This window comes from Penicillium canescens, assembly GCF_028828765.1.
Source record: "Penicillium canescens strain IBT 15451 chromosome Unknown utg000007l_segment0_segment0, whole genome shotgun sequence".
Taxonomy (NCBI): Eukaryota; Fungi; Ascomycota; class Eurotiomycetes; order Eurotiales; family Aspergillaceae; genus Penicillium; species Penicillium canescens.
Window position 1 is genome coordinate 1,518,740 of NW_026703969.1, and position 18,006 is coordinate 1,536,745.

The 18,006-nt window shown below is 47.7% G+C and overlaps 3 protein-coding genes across 3 annotated transcripts; all 3 read right to left on the bottom strand.

The window, feature by feature from the left end:
• Positions 1-3,235: 3,235 nt before the first annotated feature.
• Positions 3,236-3,451, bottom strand: N7446_010788 (uncharacterized protein; the record flags this gene model as incomplete). Its single annotated transcript, XM_058519531.1, has 1 exon — positions 3,236-3,451. The coding sequence occupies one exon, from the start codon at positions 3,449-3,451 to the stop codon at positions 3,236-3,238; it is 216 nt and encodes a 71-aa protein (XP_058368369.1).
• Positions 3,452-12,886: 9,435 nt separating this feature from the next.
• Positions 12,887-14,080, bottom strand: N7446_010789 (uncharacterized protein; the record flags this gene model as incomplete). Its single annotated transcript, XM_058519532.1, has 1 exon — positions 12,887-14,080. The coding sequence occupies one exon, from the start codon at positions 14,078-14,080 to the stop codon at positions 12,887-12,889; it is 1,194 nt and encodes a 397-aa protein (XP_058368370.1).
• An 11-nt stretch (positions 14,081-14,091) lies between these two features.
• On the bottom strand, positions 14,092-14,379 carry N7446_010790 (uncharacterized protein; the record flags this gene model as incomplete). The annotated part of the gene is made up of 1 exon (XM_058519533.1): positions 14,092-14,379. One exon carries the CDS (start codon positions 14,377-14,379, stop codon positions 14,092-14,094), a length of 288 nt encoding a protein of 95 aa, XP_058368371.1.
• Positions 14,380-18,006: the final 3,627 nt, after the last annotated feature.

Consider the following 18,006-nt stretch of genomic DNA (forward strand, 5'->3'; position numbering starts at 1 on the left):
TTTTGGCGTTCCTCTCCTGTCAGGGGGCAAAATCTGTGCGTTCGCACCCGTCCCAACCATCGCTGCCATCTCCCCTGTGAAAAGGGTATCAGGCCGTAGCGCTTGAGGTTACGATTACGATGAACTAATTCACGAGGCCGTGAGACCTCTGATTGGCTAGATATTTCAAGAAAACGTTTTTGCCAAGAAAGAGTTGTCGGCATCAGTAGCGGAATAGAAACTTGTTCCCCCAAGGAGTTTTGCAGGCAAGACCCTGTTGACGGATAGACTGTAACGTCGAGATTCTCAGCAGCCTTGAATCCGTATAGTGATAATTTCGATCAGTGCACGACAATTTCAGGTATTAGAATGGATGACAGTCTGCAATGCTCGTATATTGGTCTTAGAATGTTACGCGTAATAACTTGGATGATGTCGAAGCATGTGAAGAAGGAGCGCACTTCGCATCGTAATATATAGGTGACAATGGAAATTTGGGTATCAAGAATGAGATCGCTTAATAAACAGGAGAAGGATAGATTTCTTCATCACGAAACACGAAGACGTTTCCCATCTCCTGTCTCCACTCGACAAAATCGGCTTTTTGCGGCCCCCGGCCGCTGTTTAGCTGGTTGGCATCTCAAAGTAGAAAGGTGAAAGTCGATAATCAAAGCACGCCCGAGCCCTTCATTCTAAGAACATTGTCTCGCCCGAGGTCTTCATGTAATATCCCGAAATCTTTGATTTCCTTGTAGGATTTATGAATCGCGCGGCGAAGCTGTTGCGTCAGCTCCATCGTCGCTGTACTTTCACCCCCCAGCCCATTACGAGCATGTGGCGGATTGGTCCAGCGCCATGACGAAAGTAGATTTTTTGCTAGCTAAAATCGTTCCCAAAAACACAGGCACAGCGGATCCTTGAGCTTTACGCAGAATCTGATATACCTGCGCTTCGCGGGAAACTTCTTTCCACAACCCCGAACTGGTGCCTTTGCCGATAAACGTTTATCCATATTCCATGCAAGTAAGTTCGAACGGGGCACCGTAGGAGACACAACCGCCAAGAGGAATGTAACGATCGATCTTTTCGTCCAATTGGCTCTCCAGTGAAAGCATCAAATCTTCAGTCGAGATAGGATGCTGAGTCGGGTCGTCTTGGCCCCGGGAATGACGCTCTACATTTGGACACAGCTCATTCAGGGATTTCCCAGTCTGCGAGCCGAGTAAACACCGTTGCGTGCAAAATTGTGCAGCGCAGCGACGGGAAAGGTCTTCTTGGTCGTGCCCTGGCTCTTGCTGGTGACCTGGTCGTCGAGCGGACGGTGACGGCGTGACTCGTGACGGCGTTACTCGACTGATCCTCCGCTTATGGCCGGCTGTTTGATTTGTGTCGGATCCGGAATCAGGAGCCGAGCCGCACCATCGGAGTTATTACTTGGTGTCTATACGCAGATTCGAGTTGACTTTAAATCAGCTTGGTCTTCTCCTTGTATATATGACTTCAAGTTATTCTCTTTGAATATATTATCAATCTTCCTTTGAAAAACAACATAAAGAACTGAAGAAGAAGCTGTAGGTGAAGCAGGCCATATTGCTTCAATTGTTACCTGCCGTTTTATTCTTGAAGTCCTATCTCTCTCTCCAGCTTTGTCCCGACAATACGTGTTTCAATGAAGTGAGCAGCGACTTCGGCGATAAACGCTTGTCAATAACCTATTTATGGCTGAGTGACTGGCTCTTGTCTCAAAGGACGCGAGAAATGGTCGACCATTTCCGTTCACACTAAGGCGGTAGGCTCGAACTTTCCTGTGATGGCTCGCTAAGGGGTTGCCCTAGCAACACAGTCGGGAACGCAGTGTTGACGCCCCTTGGATTGAAAAATTGTGGCAGTTGACATTCTCCGTAGAACGCTTGTCTTCATTATCAAGTTAACACCCCTAAGCTGCAAGAAATTTTGCCTACCATAACGCTTCGATGTCAGCATTACCCAAATCCTATCATTCCTGTCGATGCCGTTTTAAGCAGCCATCCAATGTGAGCACTTCTGGACCCATTCAAACCTCTGACATTCCTTCACTATCTAACTATCTAATCCGTCTCAGATCTTCGTGGCAGAACCACAAATCACCTGCGAACTACTTGGCTTACCTCCCGAATTAATCGTTTATATCTTCAATAAATGTGAACCTTTGGATCGAATGTGTCTTGCGTTGACTTGTAAGCACCTGCTACAGGTTTCATCGCTTGTCCGAATTCGAATACCATCAGTAGCCAAGCACAGATATCTCCCACCATCAACCTGTGCTGATATATTTTCCCTCCTCAGGCGGATAGCACCTCGTGACGGTTCCGGCCGGCTTGAAACAAATATGGGCCTTTGTTGCGACTGCCTAAGGCATCGCACACGGCGAACACAGTACTGGGATGACTACAATGGCAAGTACTTGGAAATGGGGCTCAATCCTGAAATGTGGAAGCATGTGGTCAGACGTTGGCATGACAAATACAATTTTCAGTGTCCGCAGTGCTGGTGTCAAGAGAGCTTTAGGCAGTCGTGAGCATCTGAAAGTCTTAGAAATTAATAGAGAGTTCCTCGGGAAACTTGACGGCCTCACCTTCCGGGGATAATAAATACAGCAGATACCGGAGAATATTCGAGAACATCGAAATGTTTTTAATCGGATACCTCGACAATGGAAACATTTCTACCAGATTTATCTAATGCTCAAAGGGGTTCGGAGCTGAAGGACTTATTGAGAGAAATCTGAGTCTAATTTTTCTTACGGTCAAGCAGTATTATGCAGTGCCTGATGCGTGTCCGCAAACTTCATCTTGTAGTTCTGTCATTCCAACTTGATTGCCCCCAAGCGTCATTCGGTCGTTTCTTTTGGCGTCACTCCGAATCAACAATTGACCACCGTTATTCCCGGTGTGCGGGATGATCAGAAGGAGGCTGTTACCTTCCATTATCAATGGCTCCCTAGCCGCGCCGTCCGTCTCTCGATTAGGTACTCTTGCTGCCGCGGATCTCATTTTTCTGTATATTGCCATAAGACCACGATATTGCTTAGACTCATATCTCTGAACGTTTCGACTTTCACGGACGAGCAGTTTATTCAAGATTGGCGATGTAATCCTGTAGGAATTCCCGGACTTTATTCCGTATATCACGCAAGACTTCGCACGCTATGCGCTCTGGCAATCCCAGGTTGTTTTTATGACTGCAGATGGGTCGCTAGCTTTCCGACGGAGCTATCTCAAGACTCCATCGTCCAATCAAACGCCAGCACAAGCTCAATGACAGGACCACATTCTTGATATCCTCCTGCCAGGCACTCAGAAAGTATCGCTACTTGCCCTGGGGAAAACGCAGAGCCTTGGCCAAGAACAGACTGCTGAGGAACTATGCCCACCGTGTGGCAGGTGAACTCGCTGTTCGTGATTTGGCTATGCTTTCCCTCCTCGCCTGGCATTTTAGCTCGAAAATGGTGCCTCTACCCCAGAGGCTTCTTCAATTCTTCGCCGACCCTGACGAGCAATTTGACGCAGTGTGCCAATCTATTTACCTCAGCTACACGAAAATGTGTGAACCGGATACGTTGGCAAACTTCAAGGAAAGATTGAGGGGACTATTAGAACGGCACGTGATCATAGGCGACGGGGTCTTGTATACCTAGTTTTGACCATCTGTTGGCCTATCCGTATCATGCTAGTCAATGGGAAATAATAAAGACAGGTATATATACAATTGCCTGTCCAATCCAACTTCAATCATTGAATCTTATACCAGGCTTTTAACTGGCTTTTTGCCACTTCCACTTCTTTTGCGCTTCTCCTGATCCCCACCTGTCAAAGATTGCCGTCGGTCGACCAGTTTGCTCTGCAACACACTACCATGACTTTATCTCACCCAATGGGGTGTTGATTTAGATCTTAATCACGGCCAACCGCATTGCGTCGATTATTTCTCTTTTTGCAACTGTTTTATCGTCAGTCTCAACACATAGGGCTTGCGTTTGGGTGAAAAGACTCACCACAATTGTCAAGTACAAACTCAACAGAGAAACATTCCTCGTAAGAGCGGCGTCCTGGACCGCCTCCCAAGGGAAGAGCACTTTCATTTATCTGAAACCCAATAGCAACCCGGTAGCATCGAAGGAATTCCGGAAAATAAGCCTTCGTGATCAGACCAAGACCTTCGTGGATACTGTCCCCATTCCCTTCGCCTTCATCTCCTTCCCCTTCCTTCCGACAATGACGGTAGCAAGCGTTTGGATCTGAAAAGAGCTTAAAGCATCGCGGACAGATATAATTCAAGCGCGTTTTTACAAGAGCCTGCATCAAGATGGCGAGCCGCCTTTCCACCTCAGACATCTTGGAGCAAAGTGAATAGAAGCTAATAAATGAAGCTAGTTTGCTCCGAACAGGAAACAGAAGGCTGTCAGTTCGACGAAGCTTAGACTTTATAGGTGAGGACCGACTCGCCAATGCATCCCCACAGATCCAAAGACTACTAGATGCAATTGCTGAATAGAACTAGCGGTGGGGGCGCAAGTAGCGCTCTTACAAGGATTTAACCAAGATTGCAATACCAAAGCCTTCAGCCTCGACCGACTGTGGCCTTGGCTTAATTATCCTTCCAACATGGGTTCTAGTTTACGGCCGCTCTGATTCGTCGGCCATATAATTCAGATTAACTGCATGATGGCACTATCTAGGGTATGGAGAAGCTCGGCTGATCAGGAAGAATTGAAAGCGTGATCTTCAGGCAAGGGCTCGCTAACTCCTTTGTAGGCATCGGCTTGCAGGAGATTACGTCCAATGGAAGATTTCATCAGCTCTGTCTGTGAGAACCAGTAGTGCTCAAACCGCAATTGCTGGATATGATACTCCGTATTCGGCATCTTCACCACACTCCTGATTTCGCGCTGCATGTGGTAAACATTGGTACTTCTGCTATCTACCAGTTGTTCAAGTATGCGCAGATTACCGTAATCGAAGTCCGAACTAGACGTCTGTTTCTATTTTTTATCCGTTAGAGCCATGGATTGGAAGATGGCTGAATGCAATAGTTCCGGGACACTCACTGCAAGCTCGTCAAGTTTTCTTGCAGATATCAATTCGACGAAATATCCACGATGCGGCGCCGAACACTGATACACCACTTCTGGATCAATGGTTATTATGTTGCAGTCCAACTTATCAAAGAAGCATCCAAACCTTGAAGGCCTTCCTGTGACTGCTTCCTCGCCCTGCAGCATCCAAGGAGTTCGATAAAACGAGACCAGAGGGTATTTGATATACCCATATTTGCACGAGATTTTGGTGTTGAGACAGAAAAGATATGGGACTTCGTAGGGACACTTTAGAAATAGCACGGCGCTCAATTGAAGGATCCGCGACGTCGAGACCGTATAGATATGCAAGATTATACACCCCTGAATGGCACCAGTGTCTCATAGATTACCCCGACCGTCATCATTAGTTACAGTTGTCCAAATCTACGCTGGCTCCACCATCTTGCTTGTGATGTGGGGCCGGGCAGATCAGAAGATTGCTTTTTGCGAAGGGAGGCCAAAGCGAAGTTTTGAGACAGGATTATACGATTCACAAGAGAGGTCTAGAATTTAGAGATTATACTGCCATCATGGCTAGGGCTCCGAAAGGAATAAATGAATGCGAATATAGGGCATATTCATATTCGCACCCCGCGAATATGAATAAATGAATATCGTATTCGCGCGAATAAGCGCATTATTCATATTCGCATTCATATTATTCATATCATGCATTTTGCGCGCATTAATGGATCTTCCGTTTCCCCGGTTTTTGTATTACAGAAAAACACGTTTCCACTAGCCAACTTGTATTTCAAGTGCGATCACGGCCTCGGTCAAGCATAGTAGAAAATATTTCCCATGCAATCCATGTTCTGAAGTATATACCCTATATTGTAGGGCTCGGTAAGCTCTATATATTCTGCGTCATTATTTTTCGTGATTTTTTATAGGTAAATGTCTAGTTTTGGTGACCAACGGTTGCTACAGAAAGTCGAGCGAAATTATATATATCTACAAGTCGTCTTTCCACATCTTTGCTGCTCTAGTTAAATCGACTACCATAACTTCTCTTGTTCCCACTCGATCTACTCCAAAGTTTAGATTTATTATAACCATGACTATTGGCACGTAAAAACGCGTTTATCATGCCACCTTAACTCACTTCTCATGCAGGTTACAGATTGTTTACCATGAGAGTCGCGAGTGAGAAACCGCCGCGTGTAAAGAAAAGACCTATCAACTTTCCACTTTACTGGGATTCGCATCAGGCGAAAGCATAGCTAGTGTTTCCCCATCATTGTTTCATTCTCACCGTTCATTTCCGACCCGCCATGCTATCAAGTATTGTCGAGTGATACTAAAGGTGTGCCCCGCCTCGCTCCCAGGTACCACTTGGACTACTAACACTGAGCAAATACAGAATGGCATCCTCACCTAACCCATTTGTGCGAAAGACGCGTGGTCTTCCGCGTCGCGACTACAATGCTCTGAACAATGGCACACCCTCCCTACTCCCTGAGCCATGGGAAGGAAATATTCGTGAAATAGAGAGCCCCTGCTCACCAGCACCATCCGAGTTTACAGAAGGCGAAGAGACGTCCCCATCCGTGCTGTCCTTACCCATTCCCAGGTCTTCGCCCGCACCGCTAGATCCCACGCTATCAGGGTTGACTAGCAGTCAGAGTAGCCCACCGACTTACAAGAGACGAAAAGCCAAGTCATATTCTAGCTGGACCCTCGAGCATTTCTGGATCACAAAGCTAGACAACACCTGGCGTCGAAAGGGTGGGCCACCAAAGAAGGATCGGCTCTTAGTCTGTAGGCAGTGCAGTTGGTCATCCAGGGATTCGGCACGCTATGGCTCCACTTCGAATTTGTTGGCCCATCTCCAGGCTAAGCACCGCATCAGTTCCGGATCAGACATCACGTCATCGTCAACTATCGGAACGACCCTGGACAGTTTTTTGACACCTGCAAAAGAAAGGGCGGGCCTTGAACAAATGCTGATACAATGGGTTGTCCAAACGAGACAGCCGTTTACGGTAGTGGAGCATCCGGCATTTAGGGCACTTTTTGAAGCGACAGGGGCTATATTACCCATCAAGACGGCCGACACTCTCTTCAACAGGATCAAGGAGGAATTTCGCAAAAACCGGACTTGCGTGAAAGAAGAATTAGCCAGTAGTAGTCGCACGCTTGCGCTGTCTCTTGATGTTTGGACATCGGAGAATCAGATAGCGATCATGGGCATCATTGGCCATTGGATCTCACCCGAGTTTGAGAAGCGGGAAGAGCTTCTGGAGTTTACTGACATATGTGGACCGCACTCTGGGGAGAACCTTGCGGAAATTGTGATTAGAATGCTCGAGGAACTAGACGTCGCGCCAAAGCTCCTCACAATTACGGGGGATAATGCTGCCAACAATGGAACTCTCTGCGACAGTCTTCACGCCGAGCTTCTCAAGAACTATGACGATAAAGACGACCAATTTCGCATCAGACCTCTTATGCGGTTTCGTGGACGGCAGAGCTTCATTCCTTGCCTTGCCCACGTCATAAATCTCATTTGCAGGGACGTACTTGCTTCCCTGAGGGCCGGCTCAGCTCGAGAGGCGAAGGTTATACTGGACGACATGGCCACACAAAGTAGCCCAACATTCACCTCTGCCCACAGCACGAAGGGAGCAATCATGAAGATCCGGCTGCTGACCCTATGGGTTGCCCGCAGTCCACAGCGCCGCCAAAATTGGAAAGATGTGTCACCAGCCAAGCAAGTGGGCTACGATGTTGACACTCGATGGAACTCAACCTATATCATGATAGCGGACGCCCTTCGGCTACAGAAGGAACTTGGACAATTTGTTCGGATGCATCCAGAAGTTCACGCCCTTCAACTAAACGAGAACGAATGGTCGATTCTTCAACAAGTAGCGAAGGTTCTTAAGCCATTCTGGGATCACACCAACTCCGTATCAAAATCTTGTCCCACGATTGTTGAGAGCTTGCCTATCTATTGGAGTCTAGACGACCTCCTTGACGAGGTTCAAAAAGCCGAAGGTGATTTTGAAGGTGTGGATACTGAGATCCGGGATGCGGTGGAAAGAGGAATCCAAAAGATGAACAAGTTTGCGAGGAAGATGGACACCAATCTTCTTTACTACGTGGCTTCCGTCCTAGACCCGCGTATTAAATCGTCTTTGATTGGATCGCAGATGAGCGAGCAAGATGCGGGACTGATCATCTCTCAAGTGCGGGAGTTCCTAAAGAGGGAGTATCCGCAGGAGTTGTCCATGTCGTGTGTAGTGGATCGCCCGCCGGGAATGTCAGAGACTATGTGGAGGACGCTGCGAAAAGTACAGCCATCACAGCGGACGCTTCTTTCAGACATTGATAGATATCTAGACGCGCCACCGGTGAGTTGGTCCCACCATATGATTGACGATGCAGACGAGGAATGGGTTCTCAAATGGTGGAAGGCAAATGTATTTAGCTTTCCACTCATGGCAAAGGCAGCCCGAGATTACCTGCCAATTCCATCAGCGGAGGTAGGGATTGAACGCGAGTTCAGCAATGCCAGGGATGTATTGGGGCTCAGGAGACACTGTCTAAATGCGGAGACTATGCGGTGGCTTATGCTACTGAAGGGACAGTATCAAAAATAGCGTTCCAAAAAAGTGATTGTGATAATATTAAGATTTATGGGAATGTAATATCTTAGAGATGGTGAACGCATTTGTTATAGAGTCTTAGGCACATGAAAATGGGTTCCTGTATTGAGACGTAACAACATGAACGGTAATGTATGCTCTCTCAGTATATGAATAAATATGATCATTCATGAATATTCATGAATAATGCAATATGAATAAGTCTCTTATTCATATTCATATTATGCAATTCATATTATTCATATTCGCAAATATTCATGAATATTCATGAATGATCATATTCCTTTCGGAGCCCTAATCATGGCGATCTTTGCGCGCCTTGATATCGAGAGGCTATGACCATGATGACCTTTGAATATTCAATCAGTAGACCTTCATACATTAAGTTACAGCAATTCTTGTATATTTAGTTTCAAATGTCGGATTTTGCTGTTATGGTTCCAGCAATCGATAAGCAAATGTTGCCTCAATTTCCACCTGGTTAATGGAACCATCATGGAATCTGCTCTGGATTTGCCATCGCAACGTCAATCTCGCTGTTGATTATAAGTGATGCTTCAGTGTTCATGCTATTGAGGGGAGTTGATTGTGTGTTGTGTTGCATGTTGTCTAAGATACAAGTAGGCTGGTGAATAGGTATATATGTATGCACGTGATCCCAGCCTCATTATCTCAGCAACCGGGATATTTCAACACTCCCACTCGCTAATCTCCTTCGTCGGAAGGATATCAGCGATCTTTCATCACGGTTGCCAAGCCCCATTAAAACCTCCCAAAACCAGTGGTAAAAATGGAAGGAAAGGGTGCCTGCATGCCCGGTTTTTTCTTTTTCCTTTTTGGTATGAAGGCTCGTGTCTGACCGGGCTATTATTCAATGCCGAGGCCTTTTCGAAACCATTCAAATCTATCTCGTGCAAGGGGCTTCGTGAAGCCATCCGCTATCTGTTCTGACGTTGGGATATACCTGAGTTCCACTGTCTTGGCGTCTTGGACTTCTCCTTGCCACTTTCGCTGGATTTCCATATGCTTTGTACGCGAATGATATTGAGGGTTTGAGGCCAGCGCAATGGCTCCCTGGTTGTCGCCGCAGATGATCGTTGCGCGTTTTCCCTGGCCCATGTTCAGCTCGTGGAGGAGTCTTCTCAGCCAGATGGCTTCCTTGGTTGCTTGCGTCTGGCCCATGAATTCGGCCTCGCAGGTAGACAGGGCAACAATGTTCTGGCGTTTTGATTGCCAGCCGATTGCTCCACTTCCAATGTTGAAAAGATATCCTGCCGTCGACCGTCTTGTCTGGTGACACCCAGCCCAATCTGCATCCGTGAAGCCACGGAGCATCTGGAGCTGACCTTTATACGCAAGACTGAGGGATTTGGTGCCTTTGAGATATCGAAGGATTCGGCGGGCGAGCTTCATATGTTGTGGACCAGGATTTGCCAAGTGTCTGCTTGCCGCCGAGACAGCGTATGCGATATCGCCTCTAGTCCCAAGCATGATATACATCAGCGATCCGATCACACGCTGGTACTCGTTTTTTACATTCGACGGGCAGATGTATTCAGGACCGCTTTCTGGTAGAGGTGAAGTGTCTATAGGCGTGCTGACTTGTGCACAGTCTAACATTCCGAATTGTTGAAGGACTTTGTGCACGTAAGCCTCTTGGCTGAGATAGAGGATTCTGTTCTGCCGGTCTCGCCGGATGGTCATGCCGAGGTAGTAACTGCAGGGGCCAAGATCTGTCATATGAAAACGATTTCTGAGGCTCCTCTTGATCTTCTTTATCTCTGCAATGCTTGGTCCGATGATCAAGAGGTCGTCCACGTATACTGCAATGTACATGCTGCTCCGAACAAAGATACTGAGATCGGCGTTGATGGGCTCGAAGCCAAGATCCCGAAGGAAATTGGTAAGCGTCTGATACCAGATGCGAGGTGCTTGCTTCAGACCGTAGAGTGCCTTTCGAAGCTTGCAGACCCTCGATGTGCCGTCTGTAGTGTGATGCGGCTGTTCAACATAGATCTCATGGTCTACCTCGCCGTATAAGAACGCTGTTTTGACATCCATCTGTTCGATCTCGAGATCCAGGGCTGCGGCAATTGCGAACAGGGCTTTGTAACTCATTGGTTTGCCCACGGAAGCAAATGTCTGATCATAATCGACACCTTCTTCTTGGGTGAAACCTCTGACTACCCATCTGCACTTGTAGTGAACGATTTCTCCGCCTGGTCCTCGTTTGAGCTTGAAGATCCACTTCCCGCTCAGGACTCGGCGATCCTTGGGAGGGTCAACCATTTCCCAAGTTTTGTTTTGTTTGAGTGATTGTAACTCTTCACCCATTCCCTTTTCCCATTCAAGCTAGCGTGGATCGCTCTTGGCCTGTCGAAGGGACTTTGGTTCGAAGGGTTCTATCTCTTCCGCTGCTACGGTCAGGAAGGTCGGAATGACATTCTCGTCAGGGATATTCATCAATATGAGTTCTTCTTGGTCATCACCAGGTGTGTCTTGAAACGTTTGTGTGTCACGGAGCTTGAGTTCTGGGTGGCGTTCCAGTGAGGCTTGTTGCACTATGTGTTTTGCGCCACCCTCCCGTAGCTCGGAACAATCTAGCCAATCTGGGATTCGCCCTTGCTGAGCATCGCCTTGTTGCTGGTCGCTACCGGGTGGTGAGTCAATCCTAAGGACGGAATCCTGTGAAGCAGGTGATAAGGGTCCGAAGGTATCGTCACTCCGTGTAGGCGAAAAGGTTATATATCCTTGTCCAGCAACGGCGGGCTGCGAGTTATTATCACTCGACTGAGGCAGATGCACTTGCACTATGTCGTCCCTTGATCTAGGCTGTATTTGCCCTTGTGGCGCCAGGGAGGTTTGACGTCCCGAGGCTGGCACGGATGCATGTCGCATACTGGCCGACGGTTGGTTTATTAGTCCCACCGTCTCACTCCCCCTGCGGCAGCAGCCGTTGCCACAGGAAAGCTCTGCTGTTTGGCTCCCACGTCTTCTCTGGTCTGCGTGGAAGGAGTGTTGAGGACTTCATGAAATTCTGCATTTGGCGTACCAATGATTCTGCCGTCTTCTAGCAGGATGCGATAGTTTGTATTTCCTTCGTATCCCAGCAGTAGACATGGCCTTGTTCTTGGTCCCGTTAACTTCTTTCTCTGTTTGGGTGGGATTAGATACTCTCCCTTGGATCCTATGACTCTCAGCCGTGACAGGTCAGGCTTGTCACCATACCAAGCTTGATACGGAGTCATGTTGCGTTTGGATGATGGTGATCGTTTCGAGAGGAAGGCCGCAGTCCGCGCAATCTCCGACCAGAATTTGGGCGGTAGTTTCGCATGCGCGAGCGTTGGTCCTACTCGATCGTAAATTGTCCTGTGGGCTCTTTCAGCTACCCCATTCTGCTGGTGCTGGTCGACGCCCGTGACTTCGGCTTGGATTGCCCTTGAGAAGAGGGTAAATTTCATTTCTTCTCCCACTTGTTCCGGGATCCGGTCAAGACGAATTCGCCTGCATTTACGCTCAGGGCGTTCATTGTGGTCGAGGAAGTACCGTAAGGACTCAATGACGTATTCTTGCCGTCGTGGTATGGGAACGATCTCAACCCATCCAGTATGGTCGTCAACGATGGTTAGCCAGTAACGACTGCCATCAAGGCCCTCCTCAAATGGTCCTGCAACATCGATATGCAGGAGCTCCATGGCGTATTTGGCTCTTTTGCCTGCTTCTGAACGGCGATGTGGGGTTTCAATCATTCTTCCCTGGAGGCATGGGTTGCAAGGTTGGCGTGGCGTATCATCCCGAATGCCGTGAGCTTGCTTTTTGAGTCGTTGTATATTCGCACCGCTCATGTGAGCGAGCCTATTGTGCCAGAGTGCCGATTGCGGGCTGACATGGTAGGCTGGAAAAGCAGGTTTGGCCCATAAGTCGAGTGCGTAGACTCCATGATATTGGCTCGCGGTGAACAGATTTTTCCCATCTGATTTATTTCGAATAATGGCGCTATTGCTTGAGAAATCGATCTTTGCTCCTCGATTGAGAAGTTGCAGCACAGATATGAGATTCGCATGTGCAGTTGGGACGAACAGAACGTCATCTAATACAAGCCATTTCTTTCTTCCTCGTACATTGCACAGGACATTTACAATTCCTATACCGGAAGGGGCCGTTGAGGTATCGACGCTTCTCAACGGGGGCCATCATACTTGTCCATCTTCACGAATCTCGAGGCATTGTTACAGACGTGCTGAGCACACCCACTATCCACGATCCAAGCGTCACGGATTGAGAGGGTTTTTGTGGCCATCATACTGGGAATGTGGCCAAAAGTGGCCACGTTTCCTTCAACTTCGGCTCTGAATGCTGCATTGATATCTTGTTTTGAGACTTGTGTCGCCATGAACGTCGGTCTTTTGGGGTCTCTCGGTCCTTCTGATTCGTCGTCTTCATGGTCCGTACTGGCCCGCCTCTTAGATGGCTTACGAAAGTCCTTGTGTGCATCGTTGGGTCTTGGCCTGCGTGTTTTTCTCTCCTTTTCTTGGTCCCTCAGGTTGGGATTCTTCTCGAAACATTGAGGCTCCCTATGATAGGGGTTTCGACAGAAAATACAGAAAGGGACATTGTTGATCTCGATCCGGCATGTTTTCCCATCTGAAGACGGTGTGACTTTCTTGTCTCTAAGGCTTCGGCTGAGTGTGAAGGCAGGAAGTGCATTCGCATCTGCGGGTTGGTTGCTCAGCTGGCCTTTCCTATGCTCCTCTTCAATGGCCTTGTTCTCAATGTAGTCAAATGTAGGGGCCGCTTTGGTGATATGTCCGTTTTCGTCTCTATCATTGACAATGTCCATTTGCCTGAAGATATGGTCGCGGAAGCTCTCATATTCCGGACCTAAGGCATGCAGGAAGAAGAAGGTTCGTTCAATCTCAGATGTGACACATGCTGGGTCGAGTAATAGTTTCTCCGCATGGATCTTTCTGATCTCGGCCCCGAGGGCTTGTGCACTCCCACATTTTGCTCGGGTAAGTGACATGTACCTTCTCTGAAGATTGACGTATGTTCCTGAACCTTCCGGCTTGAAGTTTTCTTTCACCGCTTTGATTAGAGTTTGGACTCGAGTGATTTCGAAGGCGTTTATCCGCTGAGCCGCGTTGTGGGTCAGCTTTGCCGCGATCATTGACGAGTAAAATGTCTGGCGGTGAGACCATTGCTGCGCTCCCTCCTCTTCCAGAGGTGGGATCGCTTCATCTTTAGCCACGGGAGATATTCGAAGAAACTCCTTAACTTTCTGGTTCCACTGCGACCAGTCGTTGGCATTATCAAGTGTTAGTATGGCATGGTAAAATGAGCTCAAGCCTATTTGTTCAAATTTATTCGAATCCATGGTGGTGGTATTCAGGGCTCTTCAGTGCTAAAGAATTCGGCACTTGACGAGCCACTTGAGCGAATTGAGTGGATGGAAGGTGTGCGGTTTGACAGCTCGAGAGACCGCGCCTCAAGGCCGAATAGTTCCAGGCTTGATATCTCGCTGGGCGGACTAGAGCTGACGGAGTGGGGGCAATCCGATGAGCCTGGGGTAGGCGTATGCGATGGAGGAATGTATTCACTGTCCGATAGCTCGTATGGCTTGAGGTGATTGCGATATGACTCGAAGAAATGAGGAAAGCGGACGCGATCAACCATATATCGTGGCTTTCGCTCTGTAAAGGTCGTCGGTCTGTTTGGTCGGAGGTTGTACCGATTTGAGTTATTCCCATCTGAGGTCAACGGTGCATGTCCAATCTCAGTGTTTGTTGTGGTGAGGTGATTTCTGCTCTGAGCTGGAGAGCGAAGGTCGAACTTGACGTGGAGAATTGCGTTCTGTGGTATGCCGGGAGTTGGCGATAACAGGCGCAGCAGCGATCGCCCGGCGTGTGCGTTCTTCCAGAGGTAAACGCCTATAGGCCCCGCCGAGTGCGTGTCGGGAAAGTAATGGAAACTTCACCTTTTGGATGTGCGAGAAGCGCCACTGGCGGATGTATCGAAGATAGCATACCAAGTTGAGCTCTTCTTCAGTCCATCTATGTCCCTTGTATGATCCTTTCCTTCTTGTCATAAGTTAAGAAAGTGAAAATGTTCTTTTTTTTCGAGAATGCCAGGGATTTGAGAGGAAGTGGATTCCTGGCATGCTACGGAGAACAAGTCGTTTCTTCTCTCCATGCCGATGTGATACGTCTGGAGCGGTGTAACCTTTGTAGCGGTGTGAGACGATGTTGTCTGTTGTGAAACATGTCTGTAGACCGTCATTGGTCTGACGACTATCTGTAGCGGTGTGGTGGCTTTGTCAACTTTGTGAGACGATTCCGCACAATTCGTTTGCCTATCGATCCTCAGGAAAAATGTCTTCTCGGTTGAAAAACTAAATGAGAAATTCCAGTTCAGTCAATAAATGAAGCTTTCACATGAGGGGGAAATTTGGAGTGGAAAGTATTCTCCAATTTGAGGTGAGCATTGCCGGGCTCATAACCTGTTGATTATAAGTGATGCTTCAGTGTTCATGTTATTGAGGGGAGTTGATTGTGTGTTGTGTTGCATGTTGTCTAAGATACAAGTAGGCTGGTGAATAGGTATATATGTATGCACGTGATCCCAGCCTCATTATCTCAGCAACCGGGATATTTCAACAAGGGGAGGGTCGTTGAAAGTGCCCCCCGACTCTCAGGGCCACGACCCGACCCTCAGGGTCGTAAAACAATGCAAACACCAGCATGTCGCGCGGTGCACAAAATATGTAGGTTTTAGCTGTATTTTTGAGTATCTCACTTACAGCAGTTCTAGGCTTACTTTGCTACCTTTGATCACTTTGAATGCATTAAACAGATAGATTGAAAGGATGAACTGAATAGATGAATTGAACGAATTAACTATATATCCAATATTTCATATCCATCAAGCAACCTTGAACGCTTGCGAACTCTACCAGATACTCGGTGCTGTATCTCTGGCAGGCATGTCACTTCACTATCATCTTCCTGGTCACCTCCTGTATCCTTGGCTATACTGCTTAAGCGTCTTTTGCCAAGTGCGTTTGTAGATAGGCCTTGTGAAGCTGCTTGGCCAGGCGAAGTTGCTTGAAACTCTGTAGAAGGCCCCTCATCCTCTTCATCATCACTGATTGGATCAACGGTGATATGTTGCTGTGTTCTCTCTTCCTTTGCAGCCTGTATCTCCTGGGCTGAAAGATATTCAGACAGCATTATTCGCTCCTCTTCAAGAATCTCGAAACGCGACGTGCACATATACATCATAAGATCCGAGATTGTTTGAGGCTGTAGAGAGCCCCGCCGATAATGACAAATATCTCGCGCAGAGTTGAAAAGCCGTTCTACTCCTGCACCACTAGCTGGAATCGAAAGAATATCCCGTGCAAGCCTCGCCATTCTCGGGAATTCATCTTGGTGATATTTCCACCAAGTTCGAGGCTGAGCATTTGGTACTGTGTCTGAAAGAGAAATAAGTAATAAATTCTGTCGAAATTAAGAGAAACTTACTACTATCAAGATACCTTGTCAGCTCGTCAGATTGAACTCGCTGTGGAATCTGCGATTGCTGCGACTCGTCTCGAACACATGCTAAATCAAATTCATCCGTTTCTGGAATCATTAGAGGAGCACCTAATGTCAGCTGCTCCCGCGCAAGGTTCTCAGAGTACTTTTCGAGAGAGGACTCAAGGCTCTGGCGATAGGTTGCTCGGTAATCAATTCCGCCTTCCTCTGGGTCCCAGTCGGCGGTTGAGAAAAACTGAAGTTTATCCTGCGGAGAAAGGATTGTGCCAATGGCATAGAGATCGCCATCCATATTATCAGTGTCTTTATAGTAGACTGAGAGCTTGCTTTTTGCCGCTTCGAGTGACATAAGCATTCCTTGCTTCCAAGCGACCCTCTTCCGTCTAAGCCGTCTAATCGACTTTTCTATGTGATCAAATAGCTTATTGTAGACCTTAAAGACCCGGTGGATAGTGACGTCCTTCGACTTTGAAAGAAGAGTTGTGAATCGGTGAAAAGGCTGAAGGATGCAGATAAGATAGTCCACTTGTCGCCACTGCTCCTGACTTAGGGCAAAATGTTCTTGGTCGTACTGTGTACAGAAAGCATCGAAGGTTTGCTGGAGTTTCTTTGCGCGGACAAGCATTAAGAACGTGGAGTTCCATCGAGTAGCAACATCCTGAATTGGCACGAGCTTTGGCTCCTTAGTTTGTAAGTTGTAGAATGACTCTCGGCGCTGCGGACTCGCGTTGATATAGATCGCAAGGCTTCGAACCTAAGAGACAGATTAGGATAATGAATGGTAGAAAAGTTACGATATCTCACCTTATTTAGAGTGTCCACGATCTCGCGTTTCTGCTGTCTTGCACGAAGACTATCCACCCGGTCATCAGACCATGCCTGTTCAGCTACATCATTCTTTGGAGCAGCCTTCATCTTCCCAAGGAGGTCTTTAAGGCTTAACTGGATCACATGGGCAATACACGGTATCCGAATAATAACGACATCGTTGGCGGATTGTAGTGACTCAATCGCGTCGTGGACACTTGCCATAAGGGTAACGTTATTTGAAGCGTTGTCGGTGGTTACCGTAAGCACTCTATCTGTGATCTGATACTCCTGTAGCAGCTTGAAGAGCACTTCACTCAGATTTGCACCTGAATGAGATCCATGTAAGTGTTCGAATCTGAGTAGTATCTCATTGTACTCCCAGTCTTCGTCAAGAAAGTATCCCGTAATCGCTATAAATGCCTGCTTAAATGGCGATGTCCAGCAATCTAGAGCAAGTGATAGCTTCGCACCAGAAGGGAGTCTCTGAAGGATACTCTTTTGGTTCTCACGGACTAGGTCTCGAAGCTGCCGGCGCATAACCTTAGCAGAAGGAATTTCCGGCATTGACGGTGCAAGCCGGGCGTAGGAGATAAGATCACGGAACTCGGTGTGCTCGAGAAACAGAAAGGGGAGATGCGATACAGCAAGAAGCTTAGCAAGCTTCTGCTGCCAAACTCGCTCATCGAATCTTCGTACCGTCGCATTCTGCGCCTAAACGTCGAGGTCAGATTTAGGATCGTCACGGTTAGAGTTAGGTCTTATCTATACCGCATGCTCTAATGCAAGCTTGATATTTGGTTTCTTCCCTGCAGCTGAGGCAGCTTTTCGGCAATTTACCCCATTATAGTGCTTATTCATTGAGGTCGTCCCTGAATGAGCCCAGCCAGGGTGATCAAGCACCTTCCGACATTGATGGCACATAACCCCAGGCTTTCCATCTTTTTCAAACGCGACT